The 27,314-nt window shown below is 43.9% G+C and overlaps 1 protein-coding gene across 6 annotated transcripts in view; it reads left to right on the forward strand.

Annotated features, from left to right (window-relative positions):
- Positions 1 to 472: 472 nt before the first annotated feature.
- The window catches only part of ZC3H12C (zinc finger CCCH-type containing 12C), an 87,580-nt gene continuing 60,738 nt past the window's right edge, over positions 473 to 27,314 (forward strand). Inside the window, exons 1-2 of one of the 6 annotated variants that reach the window (XM_047878730.1) lie at positions 5,132 to 5,187; positions 11,702 to 11,851. Coding sequence is in view for 3 of the 6 variants with exons in the window: in XM_047878724.1 (XP_047734680.1) it covers positions 5,590 to 5,670 (81 nt within the window). In the remaining 3 variants the exon portion in view is untranslated. Of the gene's footprint in view, positions 604 to 4,840; positions 4,961 to 5,092; positions 5,188 to 5,519; positions 5,671 to 11,701; positions 11,852 to 27,314 lie in introns of those variants that run through there. The other 5 variants (XM_047878729.1, XM_047878733.1, XM_047878725.1 and 2 more) reach the window with 5 other exon arrangements.

A 27,314-nucleotide genomic window follows, 5' to 3' on the forward strand; every position in this document is an offset into this window, starting at 1 on the left:
ATAGTAAACGTTCGTGATTCTCAAAATTCCTATGTTGACCAAATGTGGTAAATTAGGGCAGCCACGCTGTCTGGTTCAGGTAGAAAACCAAGCACATGACTGTATGACACAGCATATTGAAAACCTTGTGTTCTGCTCTCTGGGGGCCTCCCACAAATGCTGGAGAAAAAAAAGAAAAAAAACAGGAGTCATGCTGCTGATATAGAATCTTGTGGTAACTCCATCAAGAGAAAGAAGTCCTGGGATTGGTCAACAGCACGTATCTCGTGCCCTCTAGTTTCCTTTCCCTACGAACTCAGCATTAAAAAGCAACTCTAAGCAGTCCCTGAAGGACCTGGGCAAGGATGTGTTTTTTCCCTCTGTGGCTGTCTTCTACAGATCATGATGTTTAGGGGAATGATATTATTAAGAAAACTTTACATTTTGTGGATGGTTGGAATTAACCAGAATTGTCTGGAAGACACAAACCGAACGAAAAGTCACAGCAGTCGTCTGGCTATGGGTGCAAAGCTCTTCAACCAGAGGAAGTCGAGTGCTGGCCAAAGGGCTGGCGCTGAATGAAGCGCATGGAAGGGACCACTGACATTGTCTCAGCTGAGTAAGGTAAGTGCTTTGGTGGAAAAGGTGGAGGCAGGAGAGAGAGTTCTCTTGCATGCTCAAGCATATCCATTGTATACACACATTTTCAAAGAGGAAACTTCGAAGGACATCGCTAGGAAAGTTCTGGATAGAGTAGAAGCAGTTGCTGAGGGTGTGTGACACTTTTCAGTCTGAGAGTGGCTTATGGGCCCTCACTTTTTAAGTCCCTGTAGGTCTTAGAAAAGGCGGCTGGCAATTGGAAGTTCCAGGCTGAGGGTAGTCAGGTGGGAGGTGATGGCCATCTCAAACTGTCTTTTGAAGTTCAAATGTGAATATAGGTGCGCAGCAGTCTACCTGGGAGCTATAGTTTAGAAAGAAGCGCTGCTCTTTTTTTTTTTAAGTTTACTTATTTATTTTGAGAAGGAGAGAGAGAGCACAAACAGAGTAGGGGCAGTGAGAGAAAGAGGAGAGGGAGAATCCCAAGCAGGTTCCATGCTGTCAGCACAGAGCCCGATGCGGGGCTCGAACTCACGAGCCACGAGATCATGACCTGAGCCAAAAGCAGACACTTAACCGACTGAACCACCCAGGTGCCCCACGAACTGCTGCTCTTGTGCCCATTCTCTCCACCCTGACCAACCCCCTGTCCCTAATCTGTTCTTTCCAAAGCATTTGCTTTTAACTAGTGAGGCTGTCCCAAGGCTTTAACTTCTGTGGAGCTGTGGCCACTCAAATTCTTTTCATTATGTGCAATTCAAAGTCACAGCTTGAGGTCCAAGCTTGATTTTATAACTAAAATACAGATTGGTTGTCTCTCCAGAATTGGTCATGGCAAATGTGCCATAGTTGCCAAATGCCTATTTTGAAATTTTATTGTCAAGACATTCAAAGTTTGATCCTCAATTTCACCGTCTGCAAAACGAAAAGTCGGATCAGGCCAAATGAGCTCTTAATTTTCTCTCATCAGTCTTATATTCTCTGAACTCATGGATTTTCTTTCCTGTATATTCTTTTGCTTCTAAGTTAATATAATCTGGACTCAGAAAGAGAGACATTCCCTAATACTTATTTGTCTCAGGGGCACAGAAGCATTTTATTTTTGTTAGAGATTTTCTTTCAACTCTTGTTGACTTAAGACGAATAACCACGCCTGGTTATTCTTATAATAGTGAGCATTCAAAGTTTTCATACCCTCTCTGTAACATAAAAGTCTCATTTATGTAACTATTTGTCTCTTCTAGATAAGGCCATAAAACATTGCCACATACATATTCCACTATTACCACAAATACATGCCTAAAACCAAAGTATTCTCAACATTTGTTCAAGAAAGTAGTTTCCCAACCCCTAAGCTTCCTCTTTTGCCCAGTCTGCAATACTAAAGGTTTTACATTTACACTCACAGAGTTACTTTGGACTTCTCCCGTTTCTCACGTCTTTCTTGGTCAAGTGTATGCAATCATTCACAAAGCCTCAGTACTTTTCAAGTCCCAGTGCGTCACTAAACTGTCCCTTCCTCTCCTTCACTATTTACTTCAGGATTTCATGTCTGTTCTGCCATATTGGCTGTCAAACGTGTCTCCCTGCTCATACCCAGTCCCTCCCCTTTCCAAACCATCCAGTAACCATCACAATATTTATTTTCCTAAAATAGGATGTTCTCCACGTCACCCTGCCTTCAAAACTCTTCACAATTCCACAAAACCCTTCCAATTCATTGATACGCCTTTCCCCATCTGCTCTGTTTATCAAAATACTATTCCTCATCATTATCCAGCTTCGTTGTCTTGTCTTTTTGAAGCCCAGGCTCTTCTTCTATGCCAGTCTTCTCAGCTGCTCCAACTGAAGGCAACCCTTCTTTGGTCTGAAATGTCATTGGATTTATGACCCATGACACACACTAAACACTTATACATTCTCTTGTCTTCTTTGAACTTTCATGTGTTTTTATTTCCTCAGCTGCGTCGTGAGGTAACTAAGGGCAGTTACCATATCGTGTTCTCGCAGTGGGTCCTGATTCCAGAGGGAGACTGTGCTCCCACCCGTGCACTGTTACTGACTGTGATCTTGGTCTCAGTTTTCTCATCTGTGAAATGGAAATAATGATACTTACTTCCTCACAGGGGTTTTGTGTGCCTAGTAGGAGACAACACATGCCAAGTCCCTAGAATGGTAAGCATTCACAAATGTTGGCAGTTGCAATAATTATTCATGTCTCTTAGCTCCAGACTACCTAATATAGTGCCCTGGTCTGTAACTATGCTTAATCAATACTGAATGGAATTCAGTTGAGTCAATGAGGGAACTAAGACTGTGTGGGTGATATATTGTGGAGTAGGGGAACTCCTGGCATCACTAAAATCATGCCACAGATGCTGTCACTTATTGTCAGCCAGCCAGCCTCTTTTTAGGTCCCCGCCGCTCCCCGATACTGCACAAGAGACTTCTGAGGGTTTGGCTCAGCGAACAGGGGATGATTTCCCAGAGCATCCCTCCCTGCTTGCCAATCAAAACGGACCGGGCTGCAGAGATCAGGGCGCCAGACAGGCTGAGGGTCTTAAAGGTGATACTAGAAACGTGGACCAGAGAGCTCTTGTGTCCCAGAAGAAGCCTACCCGTCTGCTATTTCCTTTAATAGGCCCCAAGCCCGGCCTGCTGGAGCGGAAAGCAGGCTCAGCAAGGTGTACCTTCCGTCTTACAGTTACCAGGATGTCCATGGGCACCAGCCAGCAGGATGCTGTCAGCTGGGACCCCGTCATCAATAGCTAAAGGGCTACAAATGTTGGCCAAATAAGTGGGGACACCTGTACTGCTCGACGGAGCCATAGAGGCAGATTTTTTTTTTAAGAACTGGAAACTATAAAGTTGTAGCCCCAGTAAGCGGTATGGATGTCACTACCATTAAGTAACCCAAGCAAAGTCAGCAGATCCCGGCTTAAATCACATATGCTCTATTGAAAACAATTCAGAGAGACAAGAGAGAATTTCATTAAAGGTGAAAAGTCTCATCATCAAAGGCATGATGGTCCAGTGAAACAAGGATGTGCTTCGGCCGCAGACAGGCCTGTATATCCTTCCTGTTCAAACCGTGTCGTTTCAGCAAATTTTTCTAACCTCAATTTTCTGAGGGATAAAGGGGATAATAACACCTAGCTCACGTGGCTGTGGTGACACACACATGAGACAATGCACTTAAAGCGGGCTACCCAGTCTGTGGCGCATGGTAGGGACACAAGCCACATAAATTCCCTTCCCTTTCACTCCCAAGGCGGATTCATCCGGCCCAAGGCTAGGAGTGGGGCAGCCGCTGAGAATTCCACAGGCAGGCGAATACGATTATTTGAACATTACTGAAATGTTGACCTAAATTGTGCCGGCGGTTGGACTACTGACAGGAGAGGAAAAAAGGCTCTCTGCTCTCAGCGCTCTTCACTCTCGCAACTCAGCGCACAGGGCTGTCCGTCTCCTCCCAACCTCCAGCGGGAGATCTGGATTTATCCCGGGTTTAACCTCGATTTTGACACACTGCCATTTCCAATAAGGCCAGTTTCCTTGCCGAGAGAAGTCCTTCCCCTGGGTGAAATCCCAACAGCTTCATTTGTGTAAGTTCCCTTATTGGTCTTGCTAACGCGGGTGTGGTTTTTCCTCGTTACAGAATATTGATAATAAGCAGAGGAGCACGGGCAACTCGCCCTAAGTAGGCAGCCTGTCGGTTTCCCTGCCCGCCCAGGGAATGAATGGGCCGCCTTATTGCTGCGAGGACGAGGTGTCGCCGAGCAGAGAGGCGCCCTCCGGGACGGGGCTGGGGGGGCGGGCCGGGACAGGAGGCCAGGACCCCCGGGCCGGGCCGGGGGAGGGCAGGGGTGCGAGGGGAGGAGGCCAGGCGGGCGCGGTGGAGCCCGACAGGTTCCCGTGGCTCCCCTCACCCCTCTCCACGCCTCCCGGGTTTTCCCCTTGGCTCGGGGTTTCCTGTTTCAGTTCTCGGTGATCTCCAGCAGCAGGTGCTGGTTTGCCAACCTCGGCTCCAGAGGAGGCGAAGGAGAAGGAAAAGAGGGAAGGGGAGGAGGAAGCGGCGCGGCGGCGGCGGCTGCGGCTGCGGCTGCGGGCGGGCGGGCGGGCGGCCGAGGAGCGAGGCGGCAGGCGGGAGAGCCGGCTTCGCTCTCGCCCGCGGAGCAGCGGCGCGGGCGGCGGGCGAGCCGAGGCCCCGGCGCGCGGCCGGCCGGCCGGGCGGGCGGCATGGGGGAGCCTCCCGCTCGCCCCGCGCCCTAGCGGCGGCCGCGGCGGCCCAGGGCGGAGGCGAGAGGCGGCCGGCCGCCGGAGGGCCCCGGGGCCGCCCCGGCTTCCAGGGCATGTCGTGATGGCCGCGGAGAAGAGACCGCAAGTAGGTTGAGCAACAATTCCGCGTGCGCGCGCGGCCGGGGCGCGAGTTGTGCAAGCCCGGGGGAGGGGGCGCCGGGGCCGCGGTCCGCGGGGAGGGAGAGAGCGAGGGCGCGCGGGCGGGCGCGGCTCGGCGCGGGGAGGGCCGGGGCCGGCCGCCGTCGCTTGCGGGCCCCGCCGCCGGCGCGCCGCTTCCTCGCGGCGTCGGCCATGCCGGGCTGCGGCCGCCAGGTTTGTCCCCCCGGCGGCGGGGGAGGGGGCGGACAGCGGCCGGAGGGGCCCTGCGGGAGCCGCGCGAGGGGAGGGCGGCGCGCCGGGAGGCCGCGCCCGGGCGCCGGGCGGAGAGGCCGGAGCGGCGGCGCCGGGCGAGCTCCAGGCCCGGGCGGGTCTGTCCCCCCCCACCCCCCCGGAGGACGGGGAGTGAGGCGGGGAGGGGGTGGGGGGGGGACCGGACTGAGCGCCCGCGGCTCCCGCAAGCTCGGGTGGGGCCGAGCGGAGAGCCCGGCCCGCCGTCCCCGCGGCCGGAGCCGTCCTCGCCGGCACCTCGGGCCGGGTGAGGCCGGAGACCCGGGCCCCGCGGCCTAGGGCAGCGGTCCACTCCCGCCCGCCCGCCGCGGGGCTCGGCCGCCGAAGATGGAGGCGAGCCCGGGCGCTCCGGACGGAAACGGACCCACGGCGCTGCCCCTGCGGCTCTGGGCGCCGCGCGCTCGCGGGGTGAGGCGTCCCCCGGCACCTGGGATCCAGCCCCAGCCCTTAGCTTGCGTGACGCGGCCCCGGCGGAAACCCCTCCGGCGTCCCCGTCCCTCCTGCGCCCCGCGCCCCTCACCCCTCGGCCCCGGGGCGCACCCCGGTTTTCACCTCGCGTTCATTTTAGACGGGCCGCTGCTTCCCACCTTCAACCCCCGACACAGCCCTGTTCCACGCCGAACTCGGAGAAAGGATCCCCGCTTTCCTTCCCTAAACTGCCTCCCCTTTCACCCCTTCAACCCGTTCAGAAGCAGCCTGAGCTTCCAAGTACCGATTACTCTAACTGGGAGTCTTGCCATTTGGGTAACCGTTAACAATACTGGTTTGTGCTCCGTGCTTTGTGATAAAGAGATGAAATCTGAATCCAGATTTAGTCAAAGTTTTCCTATTGGTTGCAAGGCTGGGTTGGAGTATCCCCCAGGCCGGTGAGACGCTTATTGATTCAGATTTCTTTTTTCTTTTCGTTCTTTTCTTTTCTTTCCGTTTTTTAACCATCTTGGAATAGTTACAGAGACACTTGGGCTAGTATATTTAGAAATTTGGTAAAATTCATCAATTCTTGACTCATTTCCTCGTTGAGTTTTTCCAGTGCATCTTCTAAACGGGAAACAGTGGGTATGCCTCAAACACTTTTTGGGCTTACCAAGAACCACAAGAAGTCAGCAATACAGCGTTCTATCCGTATCTATCTCTATAGATAGATAGAGGTATCTATAGAGATAGATAGGAGGTATCTATAGAGATAGATATGTATTTAAGTCTACATATGTTTAGGTTGTAGAAGTTTGTTTAGGTTGTAGAAGGTATGACTTACATGTATTTAAACACTCACATTTAAGTTAATTTTAATGGCAGTTTCTTCATCTTGGTGTTACCGGACTATAAACATAGCTTCGCCAAATATTTGTAAAATTATCTTACTATCTTACCTCTCTGTTCACCTGTTTGCTTCCAATTTGGCGTTCTTATTTTACGTTATCTATACCTGTCTCTTTGAAGATACTCTTAAATATCGGAATGATCTAGTAACTGAAATCTAGAATTTGAAACGTTTTGAAATCTAGAATCCAAAACGTTTTGAGTTTGAGCATTTTTACTTAAAGAGTGGGTTTTACTTTCCAAGTACTGTAAAATTCAACCTCGGGCCTCTGGCCATCACTAAAGTACTGGAACATTACAAACAAAGTAAAATAAACTTTTTAACCAAACGACAACAAAAAGGCCGTTGAATTTAAATCTCCCTTTGATAATGAACATCTAATGAAACTAGTTGATTAACAGTGGAAAATATTAAAGAATAGGAAACAGAAGCGTGGAATGTTTGTATTGTTGATGGGAGTTTTTATTAGTCACTTCCTTTTATTAAGTATTTGTTGTAATTATCAGACTAATAAAAATAACCTATTTTATATTACTGGCTTCTCCGGGAGCTAGGTTTCACGGGTTATATCTGCCAAATTGGACCCCAGGTGCTTCATGGAAATTCTATTTTTGAAGTATTTTCCTCATTCTGCACCTGAGTTACCTTGTCTTCATTCTAGCAGACCACAATGGCTTTTACATTAATTTTAATTAATTAAATTTAATTAATTTTAATTAACAGACGTAAAAGTGTTGCTATCATTTTATAGCTTTCAATTCCTTTTCTGTACCCTCTTGTAAGTTTTTATACTCTTTCTGGGCTTTTCACTGTTTTTGTGCGTAAATTTAGAAGAATTCTCTCATTCTGATGGGATAGCGATTTTAAAGAAACAAACATAAGATATTAAGTAGATTTTTTTTTTTTAATCCTGTTAGTGTTAGAATGTAGGATTGTAAACCAGTCTCCAGTTACTGCTCCCTGGGCACCAGTAAACTTTTATTCCCTCAGCAGATAATTAATTTAGTGTTGATCTAGGTGCTGTATAAGGCCCCTGACCTCTAGAAGAAGACAGATTAGGAACAGCTAGAACACGGTGCTGGATGAAATGGACTAAGGGGGCAAACGAAGAATAGGAAATGCAGGTATTGTAGTGGGAAAGGCTGTTGGCCAGGTCTCCAAAGTAAGATTCAAGCTGGTAGAGCGGGATAAGAGTCCCTTCCAAGCGAACACTGTGAGGCAAGGAAGGCGGGGCGTGGATGGGCCAATAGGAGCACTGAGTGGCAAACACGGTTTCCGGGTATAGCTTTTACTGGACAGAGAAATAGTAAATAAGGTCAGTGAATAACAAAAAAATGTATTAAGTCAGGTTTCCAAATGCAAACCCAAGTGAAACCAAATTTAGAATCTTGAGATGCTGGGGTTTGATCTCCAGTCTACCAAACGTCATAAGAAATCTTGTGTCTCGGAGGTGCCCACATGCCTCGTGGACTTACAACGTCTGAAATACCCTGATCTTTACAAAACTTGAATTTTAAGGTCCACCAGAAGACCTGTTATAATATTTGCTGCTGTTCGTAGTTTGGAGAAATGATGAACAATTGAATTTTTTTTTTATGTATTTCATCCCAGAATATATCTCCAGTGTCTTGTGGAAGAGACTTTATAGGGCAATTGAGCTATTTAAATGAGGTGGCCTGGGAAATGTGGGCCCTGTCTGTCACATCTGGTGCTTTATGGCATAAAGGTAGCTTTCAGATCTGTGATCTGGAGACACCAGTTCTCCATCCTTGCTGTGGTTTTTGTAGCTGATATAACAGCTGTTATGTATTGTGTGCCGATGTGCCCGACCCCATGCTTACACACTGCTCTTCTGGTCCTCATTCTATAGATGAGGAAACCCAGACAGACACAGTGTTCAAATAGCTTCGAGTCACACGGATAGAAAGTTGCAGAAGGGAGCCGGAACCTTTGCTGCCCGACTCTGAAACCCATCCCCTTACCCCTTGGGCAGTTCTGTCTCCCTGTGATTCTGTTTTTACTTTGTTCCGTAAGACGTGTCATCGTGTGTACATATGTAGACACACATCGTTCGAAAATTAAGAGATGCATGATCATTAGCACTGATGGGTCTGGAAGATGAGAAGACATACACTAACTTACTCTCTGCCAAGTACTCCCGGGTCTGGACAATATGAAATCCCGTCTGGCCGAAATAGTTTGGAGGCAAGGACCGTGTCTTTTCAGCAGATTGCTTAGGGTCCCTAAGAAGACAAACCTGAAGACAGTTTTAGTCTGACATGGGGAACATTTCAACAGAAATGTAGCCCCACCAGAAGGAGCATCTTTTGGCAGAAACCGCAAAGGTTTTTATGAGTAGTGATTTTTACTGACGTTTACAACACTTTTTTCTGGCTAGAGTAACGTCACATGCTTCTTGGTAAAAGACTCAGAAAATGTAGACAAACGTAAACAGTTTTTTAAACCTCTATGACCCAGAGCTTGCTAAAAACACTACGACGCATTTCTCTCTTTAACTTTGCTGTGTACCAGCAAAGGATTGTTTTACTTCGTTAAAATGAAAATGGAAAAATAATTCCCCCCCCCCCCCGCCCCAAAGCCTAGTGTATGTGGTTTTACATCACAACACTGACAGTGATTCTTAGGCTCAGTGAACGAGCCCACAAGCAGATGTCTGAAAAGTCAAAGTGTTCTTCCTTCAAGGTAATTACCCACTCCTTAAGGGTGGATAGGGAATAAGCAGAACATCCCAAGGTTGTCCTGTTTGCCTGGAACATTGTCCTGTTTGCCTGGAACATTACCTTTTCTTCGGCTCCTGGCTCGCTGTCGAGGCCTCTGCTTAGATCTCATTTGGTTTGCTTTGTTGTATTTTTAAGGCTGATGACAGTAGGTAACACTTAATGGTGCCAATCATCGTTCCAGGTGCTGTCCGTGTATGTTATACTGCACTGCCCTTGAAAAAGTATTTATGGCCTCTTTTTCTTTCCTCCCCTGATGAAGAAAACAAACCACAATGTGGTAAAATAACTTACGGAGGTCTCACAGCTAATAATGGCAGAGCCAGGGTTCCAGGTTGGTCAGGTTTACAACCCCCTGCTTTAAACACATATTTAGGGCTCTGTAACCTAATGTGTGTTAATAAATTTGGTGGTGTGAGATTTAAACAATGTGATGGAATCCTCTTTCTTGGAAGTTTGGTTCTAAAAAGCTTGGTTTCTAAAAAGTTTGGTTCTAGAGGTCTTTTTCTTGTGCAGGTAGAATGATAGAGCTTTGCCCCCCACCTTCCCATCCCCAGGTAGCATACACTAAGGATTTTCTCAGGATATTCAAAGTATTTCAAACATTTTCTTGCTAAGAACATGTCATTTAATCCTTATTCTGTGTGAGTTACACATGTTTTCCCCCAATATTTTAATATCATTATGCTTTAGCTGAACATCCCAATGAAATGTTTTCTGCACCTGGGTCCTTAGGAGTCATAGAAGTAATGCTCAAACACAACAAGCTTTAAGGTTTTTGATGGCCAGAAAGCTTTCCAGAAAAGTTGAATGGATACGTATACCTGGTAGCAGAGAGAGAGGAGAGAGAGAGAGATTGGATTTCATCATGTTTGAATGCACTATGGACTTTTTGGGGCGCCTGGGTGGTTCCAGCGTCCATCTTCGGCTCAGGTCATGATCTCACTGTTGGTGAGTTTGAGCCCTGCATCAGACTCTGTGCTGACAGCTCAGAGCTTGGAGCCTGCTTCGGATTCTGTCTCCCTCTCTCTCTACCCCTCCCCCGCTCACACTCTGTGTGTGGGTGTGGGTGTGGGTGTACACGCCCTTGTCTCTCAAAAATAAATAAACATTAAAAAAAATTTTTTTAATAAAATTTTTGAGTTTGCTAGATGAGCATTGATACCTAATTTTAATGCTGGCTTTTTTTTTCGCCTTATATTTTAAATTGTTTAAGTACTACAAGTTGGTTAAGAAAAAGCAAAGAGAGAATGAAAGCCACCTGGAATCTCCTTACCCAGAAATAACTAATGTAAATATTTGGATGAATCCTCTATTTTTTATTCCCATAGGTATACTTTACAGAGTTTTTACTTGGGTTTTTAAATAGAAACACAAGCATTCCATAATCTCCCAGTTTTGGGCAAAATTATTTGCTCCCCTGTGTTTTCAAAATATTACATATTCCTCCCTAATCTTTGAATATTTGTCTATGTTTAACTGTTTACTTCTTTCTTTTCTGCTTTTTGCACCTCTACTCTTCATCTGCAAACAGAAAATACTACCTAGAGCATAGATTTGTCATAACGATATACTGATAATACAAAATGTTGATAACAGTACCTTATATGTGCATATGATTTTTTTATCTTGTTTTAGGTTCCCTGAGGGCTAGGACTCTGTGGTCTACATTGTTCTAACCCAACTCTGATACAACGCTTGGCACCTAGTAGATATTTCATGAATGTGTTGTTATTGAAGGGCCACATAGCACTTAAAATGAACCTGCTAATGTGGGTGGGATGAACAAAAGCCTGTGGATGGTGAAGAGATGGTCACAATAATTGATTCAGAGCAAATAAGAGAATTGGTGCCCAAACTGTAAAAATTAACTTAGAATGAATGATGAGATTTCTTGAGGGGCCATACAGGTTTGCCTTCTAAGAATATACTTAACCTTATCTACCCCACTTAGCAGGGGAAGGATATTATAAAACTGACTTGTGTAAAACGTTTATTCTTAAAGTCTTCGAAGAGTGAGATGTTTAAACTGTTTTAAGTGGGAGATTTTGTATGCAGACATGATAGTTTTCTACCTTCAAATAATATGCAGCTTATAATTTCACTTACTGTGAAATCTAATAATAGCTAACATTGATTGGGCACTAACTCTGTGCCAGGCACCGGTATTAAGCACTTTACTTACATTATCTGAGTTCGTTTCACACAGTTCTGTTAGGTTTATACTGTGGTTGTTTTGCCTATCTGCTAGGTAATGGAACTGATGTCCAGAGATGCTTATAACTTGGCCAAGGTTATCGAGATTTCTGGTTTATCCTAAAGTAAATGGGAATACTTATTCATGCCTTTTTTGTTTGTTTGTTTGTTTTTTAAATGGCAGGGGCAGCAGGACCTCATGATGTATACTGGTTTATATCAGCGAATTCTTTGGTCTTCTTGATGTTACCTGTTCCTTGCTGACATTGTCCCTCCCTCCCTCCCACTAAGCCGGGTTGGACAACTGAAAGCTTATGCTGCACAGAGAAAGCAGGTGGGACCTCAGAATTGCATCTCAGCTCTGCCCTTCCCAGACCATGACCTTAGGCAAGCCTCAGTTTCCCTTTGACTTTTCTCAGCTATCAGACACTGTGTACTTCGCAGAGTTGTTTTTACTGAATCAAGATCATGAGCACAGAAGTGTGCCAGGCACTCGGGATTATTAGAAAATGCTTTAGCTGTATCCGTTGATTTGATTGGACAGAGATTTGGTTTGTTTTGTTTTTCTGTCTCCTTATTCACAGGCTCTTAATCATGTCCTGAGTGGTTGGGATTCCCAGGTAGGAAAAGCCTATAAAATTGAGTTTGCCGTTACTGCTTTTAATATGTCAGTTTGTATTATAGATTTTCCGAAGGGCTTTCAAATCTATTACTTCATGTTTTTTAGGGTGAAGCTAAAATTAGTTTTTGTTCTTTGTTCTTCGTCATCTGTCCTCATTTACTATTCAAAATTATGTGGGTTTATTTTATCCTTATTCTGTGACTTAGTCTGTTTCACATCTTGGCTTTTACTTTCTAGCTCATTTTTATCGTGTGCTTCCGGGGAACAAGTTCCCCATGTAATTGAGGCTTTCTGCTTGTTGTTGACTTAGACATTTTTGTTCTACCTTTGAATTGTCATTTTTGTTAATTGCCTCACTGATGTGGCGATCTTCTATATTAGATAACTTCTGGAATTTTGCTATGATTTTAAATGATTAGTACAGACTTAAAAGGCTTAAAACGTGCAGTAAATGATCTATGTTGATAAAGCAAGTATTCCTGTTTTTGCTAAGAGAGAAAAGTACCTTAAGTAGCATAAAAGTCATGGGCATAAAAGTATGTTAAAATTGGCAATATAGTGCATAGGAAGAAACACTCTGCGGTAGCGGAAATATTTTCTAAACTGCATTTCTATTATTTTGATACCTCACTTTATCTTTTAAAATTAAATTTTGAGTTTCCTTAACACCTTCACTTTATCACATTTTTAGAATACAGAAAAAAGATCTAAAATGATGCTGAAAATCATCTGTGATTCTCACCCAGAGATCATTTTGGTATCAGTGTTGCCATTTTTAAACTTTTAGCCCATATAAACACATTGCTTGTGTTGAGAGAGACAGAGAGAGAGAGAGAGAGAGAGCTAGCGGGGTAGGGGCGGAGAGCGAGGGAGACGCAGAATCCGAAGCAGGCTCCAGGCTCTAAGCTGTCAGCACAGAGCCCGACGTGGGGCTTGAGCTTGTGAACTAAGAGATCAAGACCTGAGCCAAAGTCAGGTGCTGAACCAACTGAGCCACCCAGACGCCCCTGATTCTGTTCCTTACAAATTCCTAGATGTGTCGTGAAAATTGCACCATTTTATATTCTTACTGGCCGTGTGTCTGTCCATTCTTTGTACCTGTTACTATTTCCCCACATAGGCTAGCTTTGCTCATTTGAGAGAGAAGAATGGGCATGATGGTGTTAAGCAGCTCATTCTTTGGAGGCAGAGGGACTGAGTTTGAATTCCTTTTCTGACACTCACTGGCTATGTGATCTTGAACAATTTTTTTATTTCCCAAAGCCTCAGTTTTTGGGGTTTTTTTCCCTCTGTAAATTTGTGATAGTAGTACCTACACTCACGGTACTGTCCTATAATAGTGTGGTTGTGGAGATTAACAGATGATGTGTATTGAAGCGTATGTCCTTGAGAGATTTTAGCTGTCATTATTTATTATAAATGAGATTTCCCATCATTATATTTTATAATTTGGTATGCCTATATTTTATACCTAGTCGTAGCTGGTATAAAGGAAAAGTTACTCATTTTTAAATAACCATCTAGCTACCTTACTGAACTCTTTTATGTGTACTCTTAAATTGTAGGACTTAGTTCCAACACCTTTTCAGTCTGAGTCTCTTGATTTTTCAGAATAGGTAATGGTGATAACAATAATAACAATTTTTTTTCAATCCTTCAATTCTACGTTTTCTTCTTATATTGTGTTGGTTGAATTTAGATAACAGTGTTGATGAATAGTAGGTATTTGTTGATGACTTGGGCTTATTTCTGATTTTAATGTGACGTCTTCTCTGGTATTTCACTTACTAAATGTCAGTGGCTGTTGCTTTCATAGATAGGTAGGAATATATACACATATTCCTGCAAATAACCATAAAAGTCAAATGTGAGAAACTTGAAAATAGATTTATATGTTATGGGAGGATTCCCTTAAGTTACTAAATCCTTAAGTATCTACTAGGCACATCTTCAAAAATATATTTTCAGTGTTTAATTCGTATTCTCTTTTTTTATGGAACATGCAATCAATCAATTTAAATATATCTTCAATTTCAATAAGTTTGAAATATCACTGCTTTCAACGTACTTAATGATTCGATCCGTGTCTCATTGATACACCCTTCAAGACCTACTCTTGTTTTCACTATTGTCCATTGTTGTATCATATTTGAATGAAATGAAATCATATTTGAGTAAATGAAACAGTTTTGCCCCTGGAATAGAACCTTTTATTCAAATGAAGTCTCAGGATCAGGGTCCCAGCGTCCTTGTTATTGAGCCTCTGAGGCCTCTTTTAGAACACTACTTGAAAACTTCTTCCCCTCCGGAAAGATTCAAGTAATTTCTAAATCCCCCAAGCTGACAGTGCCACTAAACTGACATTTTCAGAAGTTAGCAGGAGAACTACCTCGTGATCTCATGAGGTTTTATTAGATTTTATACTGAAGTCCTAACTTAGCATGTTTACAGAGATGATTAAGTATGGCAATATGTGCTACAATGAAAATACGGTATTCACAAATCTAGGTAGTATCTTTCCATCATGAGGTTACCGAAGTTTTGGTCCTTGAGTCTCTTCTTTTTTCTACATTCTTCCATGTATCCATCATTACGGTTTAAAACCCCGTCAATATGCCAGGGATGACCAACTTTATCTCCCTCTTAGGCAGCTGCCTGGACACAGCTCCCTTTGGATAGCTATTGGTATCTGAAATGAAAATCATCTACAACAATTTCTATCCTTCCAAATCTGTCTCTTTCCAAGCCTTCCCCGCTTGAGTGTCCTTCATTACCTTCTTCTCAGCTGCTCAAACCAAAAATCTACCAAGCCCTTGATTGCCCAGGTCCCTCCTTCCTCTTCCACAACCAAGCCGGCGCATGAGCCTTTAATCCATACACGTAAGGAATTGAATTAACAAGGTTGTTCAATATTAGAAATATCTATTATCATAGAATAAAGTCTACCCGGGTAATGTGTGTTGTGACAGTTTGAATATGCTATGCAATTCACTTTATATGTAGAACTTCTATGGATAGAAGTAAGATTATGCATATATTTGGTTAGTTTCTGTGCTATTTTTGTTAGGTTTTGTCACCAGCATTATATTAGACTTTTAAACCAGTCACATGCTCTCCATGGTGTCCAGTGCCCTCAAATAATCTAAGTGAAGCTGGATGTTTTGAGGTTTTGCTGGAACACACCCATGGAACCTGTAGGCTCAGCAGCCTTCACCAGGAATGGAGTCGAGGGTATAAATCTTTCACAAGGTTGTATTACTTCCACGGTTATTGACACTAGTAACCTTTTCTTAAGTCAGCTTTAATGATGGATTCTTAATTGATTGGCGTGAAGATTTCTGGGACGAATCCTTTCCATCTCCGTGAACATGACGTGTGTAACATTCCCTATCTGCAGAACTCCCCACCTCTTGGTCACAGTTTCGGGGGGTTGTCATTCATTCGTGCATTCAGAACCACTCCTCCTTAACCGGTTCTGCTTTTTCCTTTTTGCTTCCTAATTTCTTTGTGCTTTTAATTTTATTCCTTTGTTCAACTTTATTTGGTTCGCTTGCTCATTTTAACCTTTCCAGTTTAAATTTTTAATTCCTTTATTTCTTGTCTTCTATTAAAAACAATTAAATTTTCTTTGAGTTTCATTCTGGCCACATCCCATAGATTGTAATTTTTTTTTTAATTTCTTTAACTACAGAGTTATTTGGAAGAGACTTCTAATTTATAGATCGGTGGTTTTTAAAATCTGTTTTTGGCACTCTGCTGCTAACTCCTGTCTGTGTATCATGGTCAGAGTGTACTTCCATTGTCTAGGCTTGGGTTTTTACTAAATGCCTTGAAGAAGGTAGGCTAGTGTCCATGGCTGTCTGTATCTTAACTTTGAAGTCAGGCAGCCTGTGGCGAATTACTCTGTGAGTACTTGAGATAAGGGTCATTGTTACCTTCATTGTTATGGCTTAAATACGAATACACCTGGGAGGTTAACGCCCTCATCATCATTTAAGGCCTGTGGATAAGAGAAGTAAATCTAACATTTTGCATTTGGGGGGCTTTCTGTCATCTTAGTGTCTTAACTTCCAAAATAAGCTGTTTTCACAGTTGGTTTTAAAAGTGTTTGAGTTACTTAAGTGGAGCTCCTCTCCTCCTAGATCTCCACACTTCTTGGCCCTGGTACCGACCCTTCCTTTGTGCTTTCTAGGATGTTCTGGGGGTAGGAGCTGAGCGAGCACCTGTGGCTTCTCCACGGTCCTCCCTGTGCTCTTCACTGATTTAACGGTATGACAGGGAGCATCTTCCGAATCCTCCCCACTGCCCCCCTCAAGACTGTAAAGCTTTGGAAATAAAAATGAACTGTTCTTTCCTGACCTGTGTATGGATGGCTGGATAAACTGGCCAAGAGGAATGGCAGAATTTTTTCACATTCTTGAAGGTGGGGAGTGGTGGCAATTCTAGTGGCTCCTGTGAGAAAATTAACAAATTACTCTGTTTCTGAAGGAGAACCAAGTGCTTCAAATTACTGCCTTTTTATTTCCCAGTAAGCTCCCTGCTGTCCAGTGTGCTCTGAGGTCGTCTGCTTGCATTCGGGGGAGAGCTGCTGATTGGTCCCCACACGTCCGCGCTCTTCCCCTTTTGGAGAAAGATCGCGAGCTGGGAACCAGAGCCTGCTAATGCCCGTACCCCGTCCACAGATGACACAGATTTTCTGTACCGAGACAGACCCTAGACTCAGAGTGCAGGTAGCCGTTTAAAGTATGATTTGGGAGAAACACCAGGAATCTGCTTGTTAGGAGAAATCTCGAAGAATTGATGCTGCGACTTTGGTCGAGGGAGGCAGTTTTCCTGCAGGCCTGGGCGGTGGGCAAGCACGTGCCAGGCTGGCAGCTGCAGCTCAGCCTGGAGACCACCCCGTGCCTCGAGAGCACCTGAGGGAAGCCGGGGCAGGTGAAGAAAGCACTTTGGAGCTCCTGGGTGACAGCCAGCAGCCAGAATGCCAGTTTGGCAAGTGTGCTGCTGGGTGCTGAGTGTTGGGCCCGAACGCTCCTGCGAATAACAGGTAGATCAGCAGTGTTTATTACCCACCTTGGTAGCAAATGAGCGCTTAGATTCTTTGTGCATTTCAGTAGATTGGGTACCTCTTCGATGATCAGCACCTAATCCAAGCAGGACAGTTCAACGTGGATTCACGTTTGATCGAAATAATTTTTCTTGTCACCGTGTGCTAGCCTCGGACTCGATTTTGTGTGTATTATCTCTACAGAAATAATCCAAACTGGAAGATGAGATAAAAAGATGAGTTACTTATTTTAGAAATACTAGTTCACAAGACTGATTAATTTGTACACTTGCCAAATCTTTGCTTCCCAGTAATGTAGCTTTTTGTTTACCAATCCAAATGGGTTAGGAGTCTCTTGGAAGAGTGAGGAACGGGATAAGCTGACCCTGCCCTCCCTGCACCCTCCGTTCTCTGTGCAAATGCGTGCACACATGAGCAGGGAGGAGGTGAGGTGCGGGGGCAGGGTAGGGGGGCCGAGGACCCACAGTGTGCTCATGCTGTCACGTTTCACCGGCTTTCATCAGCTTCCCCATCTAAGTAGTCATTTGCTCTAATGAGCTGTCCTTTCACCCCGTCCTCCAGAATCCTTCTCACGTCGATGTGTGATGACTTCTTGAATTACACAAGCCTCCCAGCGCCCCCAGTGGTCTGTCTTTGCGAGTTTGGGGTTTGGGTGGGGGAGGGACTGAAGCAGCAACATAGGGAGTCTGTAGGCGCAGCATTAAGCCCCAGGTATGGTGAGGGCTGCTCAAGAAGGTGGAAGATGTGTTAGAAAAGGAGGCAGGAGAGCAACAAAAAACAAGCCCCTGCTCCTGAGTTTCTTGCCGGGAGAGGCTTTTTCTCTCGCCCCCTGGCAGTCCTGGCCCCCTTGGTCGCACAGAAGCAGGGACAGCCCGAGAGTTGGGGTAACATTAACAGGCTTGTAGTTGTTCTCATTCACTCATACACAGATGTGCGCACCCTTTCTCTCTCTGCCCCACTGACTTCATTCTCCTGCCTTGCGCTTCTTAAAGAGGAGAAACCTCATCCTTCTCCAACATGCCCCCCACAGTCTCTTTCTGCGTCTGATTCCTTGCCTGCCGCCAAACTTCTCAAAAGGATACATGTGCTGTCCTTTCCTCTTCACACACTCTGTGGCTGGGAGTTGTAACCTGTGGCCTGCGGTTCCCCGGGGGACCCATGGGCAGAACACGCGCCTTTTGTCATGTTGGGCGGGAGGAAGTTTACGTCTTTGTGTTCCTGGATCTGCTATATTCCTGATATTCAGCGTTTCCCCCGATGGTGAATGTAAGCAGTAAACCCGGTATCAAAAACAGCCTACCTGACTTTGTCACCCGTAGAAATTGCAAACGTGTCCCTCTCTGTTTCAGTTGAGGTAGATTCTCTGAAATGCCTTTTTCACTGTTAGCTGCAAAATCTCGGTCCGTGTCAGGTCTGCTGCTGCATCTTGTTCTTTGGGATGTATGTTTTTATTTTACGTATTTACCAGCACTTCTTTGAAAAGCGATCTGTAGACTTCATTAGCCCGCGAAGGGGAGGTCTGGCACGCTCGGAAAAAGCACCTGCCATCCACCCCTCTCTCCGTCGCCCTGGAGTAGCTCCCTGTGAGGCCGCTAACCGCCTTAACCCAGTGTCCTCAGCCTTTTTGCAGGGGATGTGTGTCATTCGCTGCCCTCAGTTTTTTAATATTTTACTTCTTCTTGGTCTAGACCCAATGGCTCTAATTGAGATAATATATCCTGTTTGTTTCTTTTCTTTTTTCCTGTGTAGCTTTAGATACCTGTCACCATTTGCTTGGCCCATTATAATACCTCCCTGACACGTCGTCTTTGAGTTTCTTTTACCCCCCTCAAAACCAATGCAGCTGGAGTGATCCTAAAATGTAGTTAGAAACACATCATTCCCGTTGTCAGAAACCTTCAGGGGCTCCCCATTACCTTTCTAAATCGTGGGAAGAAATAGACCAGTCCCTTTAAAAATTTTTTAATTTCCATATAGTTAACATGCCATGTAGTATTCATTTCAGGTGTAGAATATAGTGATGATTCAACACTTCCATACATCACCCAGTGCTTGTCACAAGTGCCTCCTTAATCCCCTTCACATATCCCCCCCCCCCCACATACACCCCCATCTACCTCCAATCTGGTAATCATCAGTTTGTTATCTGTAGTTAAGAGTCTTTTGCTTGGTTTGTCTCTTATTTTTCCTTTGTTCATTTGTTTTGTTTTTTTTTAATTTAAAAAAATTTTTAATGTTTATTTTTTGACAGAGAGAATGAGCAGGGGAGGGGCAGAGAGAGAGGGAGACACAGAATCTGAAGCAGGCTCCAGGCTCTGAGCTGTCAGCACAGAGCCCAGTGCGGGGCTCAAACCCATTGGCTATGAGATCATGACCTGAGCTGAAGTCAGACACTCGGGCAACTGAACCACCCAGACACCCCCATTTGTTTTGTTTCTTAAATTCCACATATGAGTGACGTCACATGGTACTGGTCTTTCTCTGACTAACTTATTTTGTTTAGTATTTTACTCTCCAGCTCCATCCATGTTGTTGCAAATGGCTAGATATTCTTTTTCATGACTGATACTCCAGTGTGTGTGTGTGTGTGTGAGGGGGGGGTAGACATATTTATTCATCAGTAAGTGGACACTTGGGCTCTTTCCATTTTTGAGGGGGTGGGGAAATACCCACTAATGAAATTAGTGGGTCATAGGGTAGCTCTGCTTTAACTTTTTGGGGAACCTCCATTTGTTTTCCATGGTGGCTGTACCAGCTTACATTCCCACCATCAGTACATGAGGGTTCCTTTTTCTCCACATCATCGTCAACATTTGCTGTTTCGTATGTTTTTCATTTTAGCCATTCTGACAGGTGTGAGGTCGTATCTCACTGTGGTTTTGATTTGTATTTCCCTGTCGATGAGTGATGTTGAGCATCTTTTCATATGTCCGTTGGCCATCTGGATGTCTTATTTGATTTGGAGAAATACCTATTCAGGTCTTCTGCCCACTTTTTAAATTGGATTATTTGGTTTCTGGGTATTGAGTTGTGTAAGTTCTTCACATATTTTGGATACTAACCCTTTATCAGATATGTCATTTGCAAATACCTTCTCCCATTCAGTAGGTTGTCTTTTAGTTTTGCTTCCTTCACTGTGCAGAAGCTTTTTATTTTAATCTTGTCCCTATAGTTTACTTTTACTTTTATTTCCCTTGACTGAGGAGATACATGTAGGAAAATGTTGCTGTCGCCCATGTCATAGACATTACTGCCTGTATTCCCTACCATCATCACTGTTTAAAAAAAAAAAAACCTTCAATAGTTTCCCAGTACCAAAGTTGAAACTCTAGTATGGCCTCTTTCTAGCCTCTTCTACGGCAGTAGAATTAATCAAACAGCAGTATGAATCACACGGTGTTCTGCATATTTTATTATCTGTCACATCTCTGGGCCTTCGATCCTGTTCTCTGGGCAAAAATCCCTTTTCCTCCCACCTTACCTCGCTCACCACCTTCCCCCCAGCCACAGACACATACACCATAGTCTGGGTGGGACTGACATCACCATCTGTCTGTACTCACCTCTCAGAACCTTCTCAAATCATAGCCAATGTCCTTGTCTCTTGTACCCTTATGTGTTAATAGCATTAATTTTGACATACCCTCTACTACACAGATGGTCATTTATCGGGTCTCCCTAGTACACCTTTATATCCCTTAGGGAGCACTTGTATCCGTGTTTATATCGTCTCTCATCTTCACTCAGCATTATCCCTTTGTCACAGTGGGTTTTAAATACACACTTGCTGAGTGAGCACGTGGACTCCTGGAACCCAGACTTAAGCTCTCATGCAGTGTGGTTGGGTGCTCACAGACGATGCTAGTTCCCCGCCTTTCATCAGAGCATTACTTCTTAAATGTATAAATGAAATGTGATCAGCTACCTAACTTCCATAAAAATGCCCTCAGAACCGAGGTGCTCCATAATTAATGATGTTACTATCGATAAAATCCCTCAGTCATAGGAATTCTTTCTTTTCATAAAAGATTTTGTTCAATAGCAATTATTTAAGGGAAAAATTATCACAGCTTTAATTGTTCAATAGTTAATAACTTCGAGGTCTTAGGAGAAAGCTAACTCTGAAAAGTGAAGCAATTTATTACTTTAGGAAAGTTCTGTGGAACTTTTAGGAAATTAAAATGTTAATGAAATTATGAGAGAGGTGGGAGGGGATCACCTTGTCTAGAGCCATTTATTTCACAGCCCACCATCTAAATTGTTAAACTGAAGGAAATGTTTTCTTATTTTCTACAAGAAAAAAAAAAAATCCTTGTTTCCTTTCAGGTGCCTCTCATTACTTTCTTCTAATTATGCTTCCATTTTCTCCCTCATCCGTTTACTCCTGCCCACCTTCATGCCAGTGTTTTTCTTCTGAATCACTGGCTCCCAACCACCTTTATCATCATGTTCCCTTTTGGCTTTCCCTCAGCATCTTGTAATTATTTTCACTGGCCGAGATATCATGACCCTTCAATCTTCAGCTTTTCTTACGAAAAGCTTGGGTATGTTTGGCTTTTCCAAACTAAATGTTTGGAACTAAACTAAACTAAGTGTATTAACTCATTTAATCTGTATAACAACCCTGTGCTGTTGGTGGTATTGTCCCCATTTTCTGGTTAGTGAAACTGAGAGCAATTAAATAACTTGTCCAGGTTACTCAGTTGTTGGAAGAGGGCATGGTATGGTGTTGGTTTTTATATTCCTAAATTAGGAGGTCAGCCTCTTTTTCTTTGGTCCCTATGGTGGAACAAACTCTGCCCTGGAATTTATAGTCAAGGTTCAGGGACGTGGTTCAGAATAGCACTAAACCAGACCTGTAGAAATAGTGGTTCCTCTTTCGGAAAGCATGGCCCACCCAGTCTAGTCAGGCACTCTCTGGTACACTGACCGTATCCCTTTGCTAACAGCAAAATTGTGCCCAAATATGGCAAAGCAAATACGTTAAGGAAAGTGACAACACAATCTTATATTTGATTCACAAATTCTTGGGGAAATGTAAGCATATATAATCCACAAAATGTAATTGTGTTTCTATATTAGACAATCTATTAATATAATTCATAATGTTAGTAAGCCAAAGAAAACAGTATGATCACTTTAACATATTAATGCAATCCACATTCCTGATTTTTTTCTCCGTATCTTTCATGTAGGAGGAAAATGTATTTCTATAAGTGATTTTTCAAAGGCTCTATGTAGTGTGGTGTGTATATGTATAGTTGTATATAAACAAAGAATTGCATATAGCTCACACTTGCTGAATGCTTACTATGTGCCTGACACCATTCCAAGTGTTCTATATTAGCTCATTTAAATTTCAGAGCAACCATATCACATCTTTTTTTTTTTCTATTGAGAAAAATGGGGCCTGGTGTGGTAAATAAGCTCAAGGTGAGGGATGTATGTGTTGTATATCTGTATGTGTGAACACCGCCTAGCCGGCAGTCCATATATGCTTAATAATAAACTCCCAGAGGCATTCCCATCAGTATTGGGAAAAACACAAAATAGCCATTGTTATCTAATAATACAGTGTAATTGGACAAAAGGATGGAGTAAGAGATCTAAACATTGGTAAGAGAGGCCATGTGATGATTTTACGTTATTGTATGTATCTGGAAATCCCCAGAGCCTCAGGGAGACACTGATGGAAACATGCGGAGTTCACAGAGGTACCTAGTTTACTGAAGTTTTATGTGAATAAAATAATATTTTAGACACCAACAATAACTAGTCAGTAAATATAAGGACAGAAGAAAAAAACCTTCATTCACAGCAGCAAGAACAAAAGCAAAACATTTTAAGACAAGCTTAGTAAGAAGTTTGTCTTTTGTGAAGAAATCAATTTTTTTTTTGCTGAGGTATAATTTACAGTCAATATCATATGAATATTAGGTGTACATCATAGTCAGTATATGTTCATACATTACCAGATGATTCCCATGAAAAGTGTCATTACCAACTGTCGCCATACAAAGTTATTACAGTATTCTTGACTCCACTCCCCAGGCTGTGGATTACATCCCCGTGGCTCATTTATTTTGTAATTGGAAGTTTGTACCGCTTAATCCCTTTTTTTTTGCCCCTCCCCTGCTCCCCCCCCCCCCCACCGCCCCTGCCCCTCGTAACCACCAGTTTGTTTCCTGTATCTCTGCGTTTATTTCTGTTTTGTTCATTTGTTTTGTTTTTTAGATTTCATATATAAGTGAAATTCTATGGTATATTTCTTTTTCTGAATTATTTCACTTAATCTCTCTAGGTCCATCCATGTTGTTGCAAATGGCAAGATCGCATTTCTTTTGATGGCTGAGTGATATGTGTGTATACCAGATCATTCTTGATTCAACAGTTCAACAAATCAGCAGTACTTTTTAAGCAAGTCCTACTGTGGCACAGTCTCCCTCCAATTACCAACAGCTTTTTGATTAAAATCTGTCAAAACAGTTCTAAAGCATCTGCATGTACATGTAAAAGTAGCCAAGAAGAGAATAAGAAAATGAGAAAAAAACGTAATTGGGGCACCTGGGTGACTCAGTTGCTTAAGCGCCTGACTCTTGATCTCAGCTCAGGTCTTGATCTCAGGGTCGTGAGTTCAAGCCCCACATTGGGCTCTGTGCTGGGCGTGAAGCCTGCTTAAAAATGTAATGATAGAAGACTTGCACATTCAGGGTCCCCAATATACTATCAGTCTACAGTCTTAATATATGGTATAGGCACAGAAAAAGAAAAAAATCAGTGGAACAGAACTGATAGTAAGTAAGCCCAAGTTTACAGGACATTAGTATAAAATAGGGTCCTATCACTCCCATCTCAGATTAAAAGCCAAGGCCTTAGTGTGACCTCCAGTCTTGCTTCTCACCGTAGGGTCAGTGGGCCAACAGCCAGAGCCTCAGCTGTGAGCTTGTTAGGATGCAGTATCTCAGACCCCAGCCCAGACTTCCTCAGTCACAATCTTGAAGATGTTCATGGTGCAAATGCTGTGTAAAGTCTGTGAGGCACTGCCTTTTAGAGCTCCACTTGACCTGGCTTCTTATGTGGGTCCCTTTCCGTCCTCATCTTCTCAGTCCTCCCCCTGCTCACTTGCCACCCGTCCTGCTGGCCATGTTGCTGTTCCATAAACACACACTCCTGTCAGGCTTTTGTACTAAATCTTCCCTCTTCCTGTGCACATTTTCTTTGCTGTCTGTGCAAATATCACCTTAGCAGAGAAGTCTTCCCTGACTGAAAGTTTCTTTATAGCCTTTTCCATCGCCTGACATTTATGTATTGTATATATTCTCTCCCTGTCCCCCAGCCAGGCTACACAGTAAGCCTGGGGAGAGAAAGGAGCTTCCTTCATTCCTACCATCTCCCCAGCACCTGCACCTCAGAGGTGCTCAATTACTGAGTGAAACTGGCATTAAAAATACCAGTCCTAAAGGTTCTGAGGAGAGGGAGAAGTTACACTCAGCTCTTGTTTTTCATTGTACTTTTGTAAAGTTGCTGCAAGTCCTGAACCATTGTTCCTAGAGGAAATAGAGGAGTAAGTTCCTGTGAGCCTCCAGTCAAAACACTTCCATGGACCAATCAACACATAAACCTGTTGCCAGTGTGTTGCTGTTTAAAGACTTTTTAAAAAAATGTTTTAACATTCACTTTTGAGAGACACAGTATGAGTGAGAGAGGGGCAGAGAGAGAGGGAGACCCAGAATCAGAAGCAGCTCCATCCAGGCTCTGAGCTGTCAGCACAGAGCCTGACGTGGGGCTCATAGTCCCAGAGCACGAGATCATGACCTGAGGTGAAGTCAGATGCTCAACCAACTGAGCCACCCAGGCGCCCCGTAAAGACTTGTTATTTCATATATAGTGTTGGTTCGTTCACCCACACCAACCCCACTGCCAGCAGCGCTGGAGGTCGGGCCTACCTGGGACGCGTGCTTTATATGCAAGGCCTTCCTGCCCTTCAGGACACTGGACAGCGCTTGAGAGCCAGGCTGGAGAGCCATTTAAACTGCAAATCCAACAAAAAGCACAAGATGCAGAAGACCCAGCAGTAAATAGTACTTTTCAGCAGCCATGTTGACAGTAGGAGAGCTTGAAGGAAGAGGCACAGCCTCACTAAGTTCAGCCTCAGCTGGAATGTGCCTCAGGCAACTCCGATTTTCCACCTCTCCTCACACAGGCCCGCCAAACGGCTTTGAACGAGTATGAATTTGGAGGGAACAAATATTTCTTTACCAGGAGGCACATTTGCAAACACAGAATCTGCCAGTAACGAGGACCACCTGTACATCAGTCTTTCAATAAATATGTATTGTGTTTCTCTGTGCTCTGCTCCTGGAATGATCTACCGCTCAAACATTTATCAAGTCCTGGCCATAGGCCAGGCCCTGTGCAAAACTCAAGTCCTCCAAAGATAAATTTAACTGTGTTCCAGGAAAGGTTTCTGCAGATTTGGGGCTTAGCTGAATCTTCAGTAGTAATGGGTAGGATTTTAACACGTGAAGCTGTGAAGAAAAGGTGTTTTAGAAGAAAAAACCTGTAAGTCACTAGCCATTTTAAACTTGGGTACCCATTAGACACACCTGGGCTATCGCCAGTTCAAAATAAATAAACAACTAAACCTCTCTAGGCATGAGATTCTGGCATCCATATCTTTTAAAACTCCCCAGATGGTTCTAGTGTGCAACCAAATTGAAAGAATCATTGCTTTATTTAAAGCACTTAAACTCGTGTTTGGGAAGAATATAGGTTATGTGACGGGAAGATCAAATCAATCTGGAAAAGGGATTTTGACCCAGGTATTGAAATGCTGTCAGTTCTTTACTGCATATGTCTTGAGTGCCTATTGTATGTGGAGCACTTGGCGGGGTACGGGGGATCCATCAGCAAGACCCCAGGAGTCCCTGCCGTGCTAGAGTTGACAGACGCTGTTGGCAGCTGTTGAGGGTGATTCACATTCTAAATTTAACTTCTTATAGTATATGGTGATTGGTATGGAGGAGTCTTGTCAGGGAGGCTCAGAAATCTAAATTTAGTATCTAAATGATTACATCTCTCTCTTATGGAATAGAACTCTGTAGAGAAAAATGTTATGAACTCCTGTGCCGATTTCGCTTGGCAGCGTCTAACACAACCGTTCGGTTGGCCAGCCTCTCCGTCTTGTTCAGTTTCTTGAATACCAGGACAGTTGGCCAAAGTGAGCAGTGCAGTACTTGGAAATCACTGGTGTGAGGGCCTGACAGGGCACTAGCTCCAGCATTTCATGCTCCCATCTTAGAAGAGTTGGTATGTCAGGAACTATTTCTATCATGACTATTAATGAGAATTTCGATGGAATTCTTAATAAAGAACTTTGGTTGGGCCATAGTTGGTTTGTAGTTACTTTTGTGTCATTTTCTGCATCCCATGCTTTTCTCTCCCCAGTTCCTTTCTACTCCGTTCACTCTTACACACTCTTCTGGGCCATTCGTAAGATCAGACCTCATGACAGAGCTTTCTTTTAATTCTGTCTGATAGTTATTCTTTATAGCCTGACTCTGTCAGTCTCACTTTTCAACAGTGCTCTTGACCAAGCAGTGTTTGAATTAGTTTGCTGCGTGGAATTATTTAACACCTAAAGAACCAGACCCATGTCCGTCCTCCACTGGGATGCACAGGCTGCAGCGACCGTGGTGTACACGAACGAGTACACAGTGGGTGGAGCGGGGGTAACGGCAGAGTCAGTGGACGATAGGGGCCCCCACAGCATCAGGAGAGAACAGTTCTGACTAGGCTTTGATAATGAGGTTGCAAATATCGTCATTACTGTAAGAGGTAAGGTGTCATCAGGTTGTCCTAATTCGGAGAATGTCTTACCTGTATTTTATATAAAATTACACACTTTGGGTCAGCTTTTCTTGAGAGTTTCAGTTATATTTAATGTAATTGTGTATTTTAATATGGATGATATCAGGTGATTTCTACCTCTTTTAAAATCATTTGTGGCCTTTTATGCCTATGAATTTTCTCTCCCTTTACTCCCTTTTACATTAGCCGCTTTAGGAACCTGTGACGTGAGCATTCAGGATGTCATTTGTATTCACT

This window comes from Prionailurus viverrinus, chromosome D1 (genome assembly GCF_022837055.1).
Source record: "Prionailurus viverrinus isolate Anna chromosome D1, UM_Priviv_1.0, whole genome shotgun sequence".
Taxonomy (NCBI): domain Eukaryota; kingdom Metazoa; phylum Chordata; class Mammalia; order Carnivora; family Felidae; genus Prionailurus; species Prionailurus viverrinus.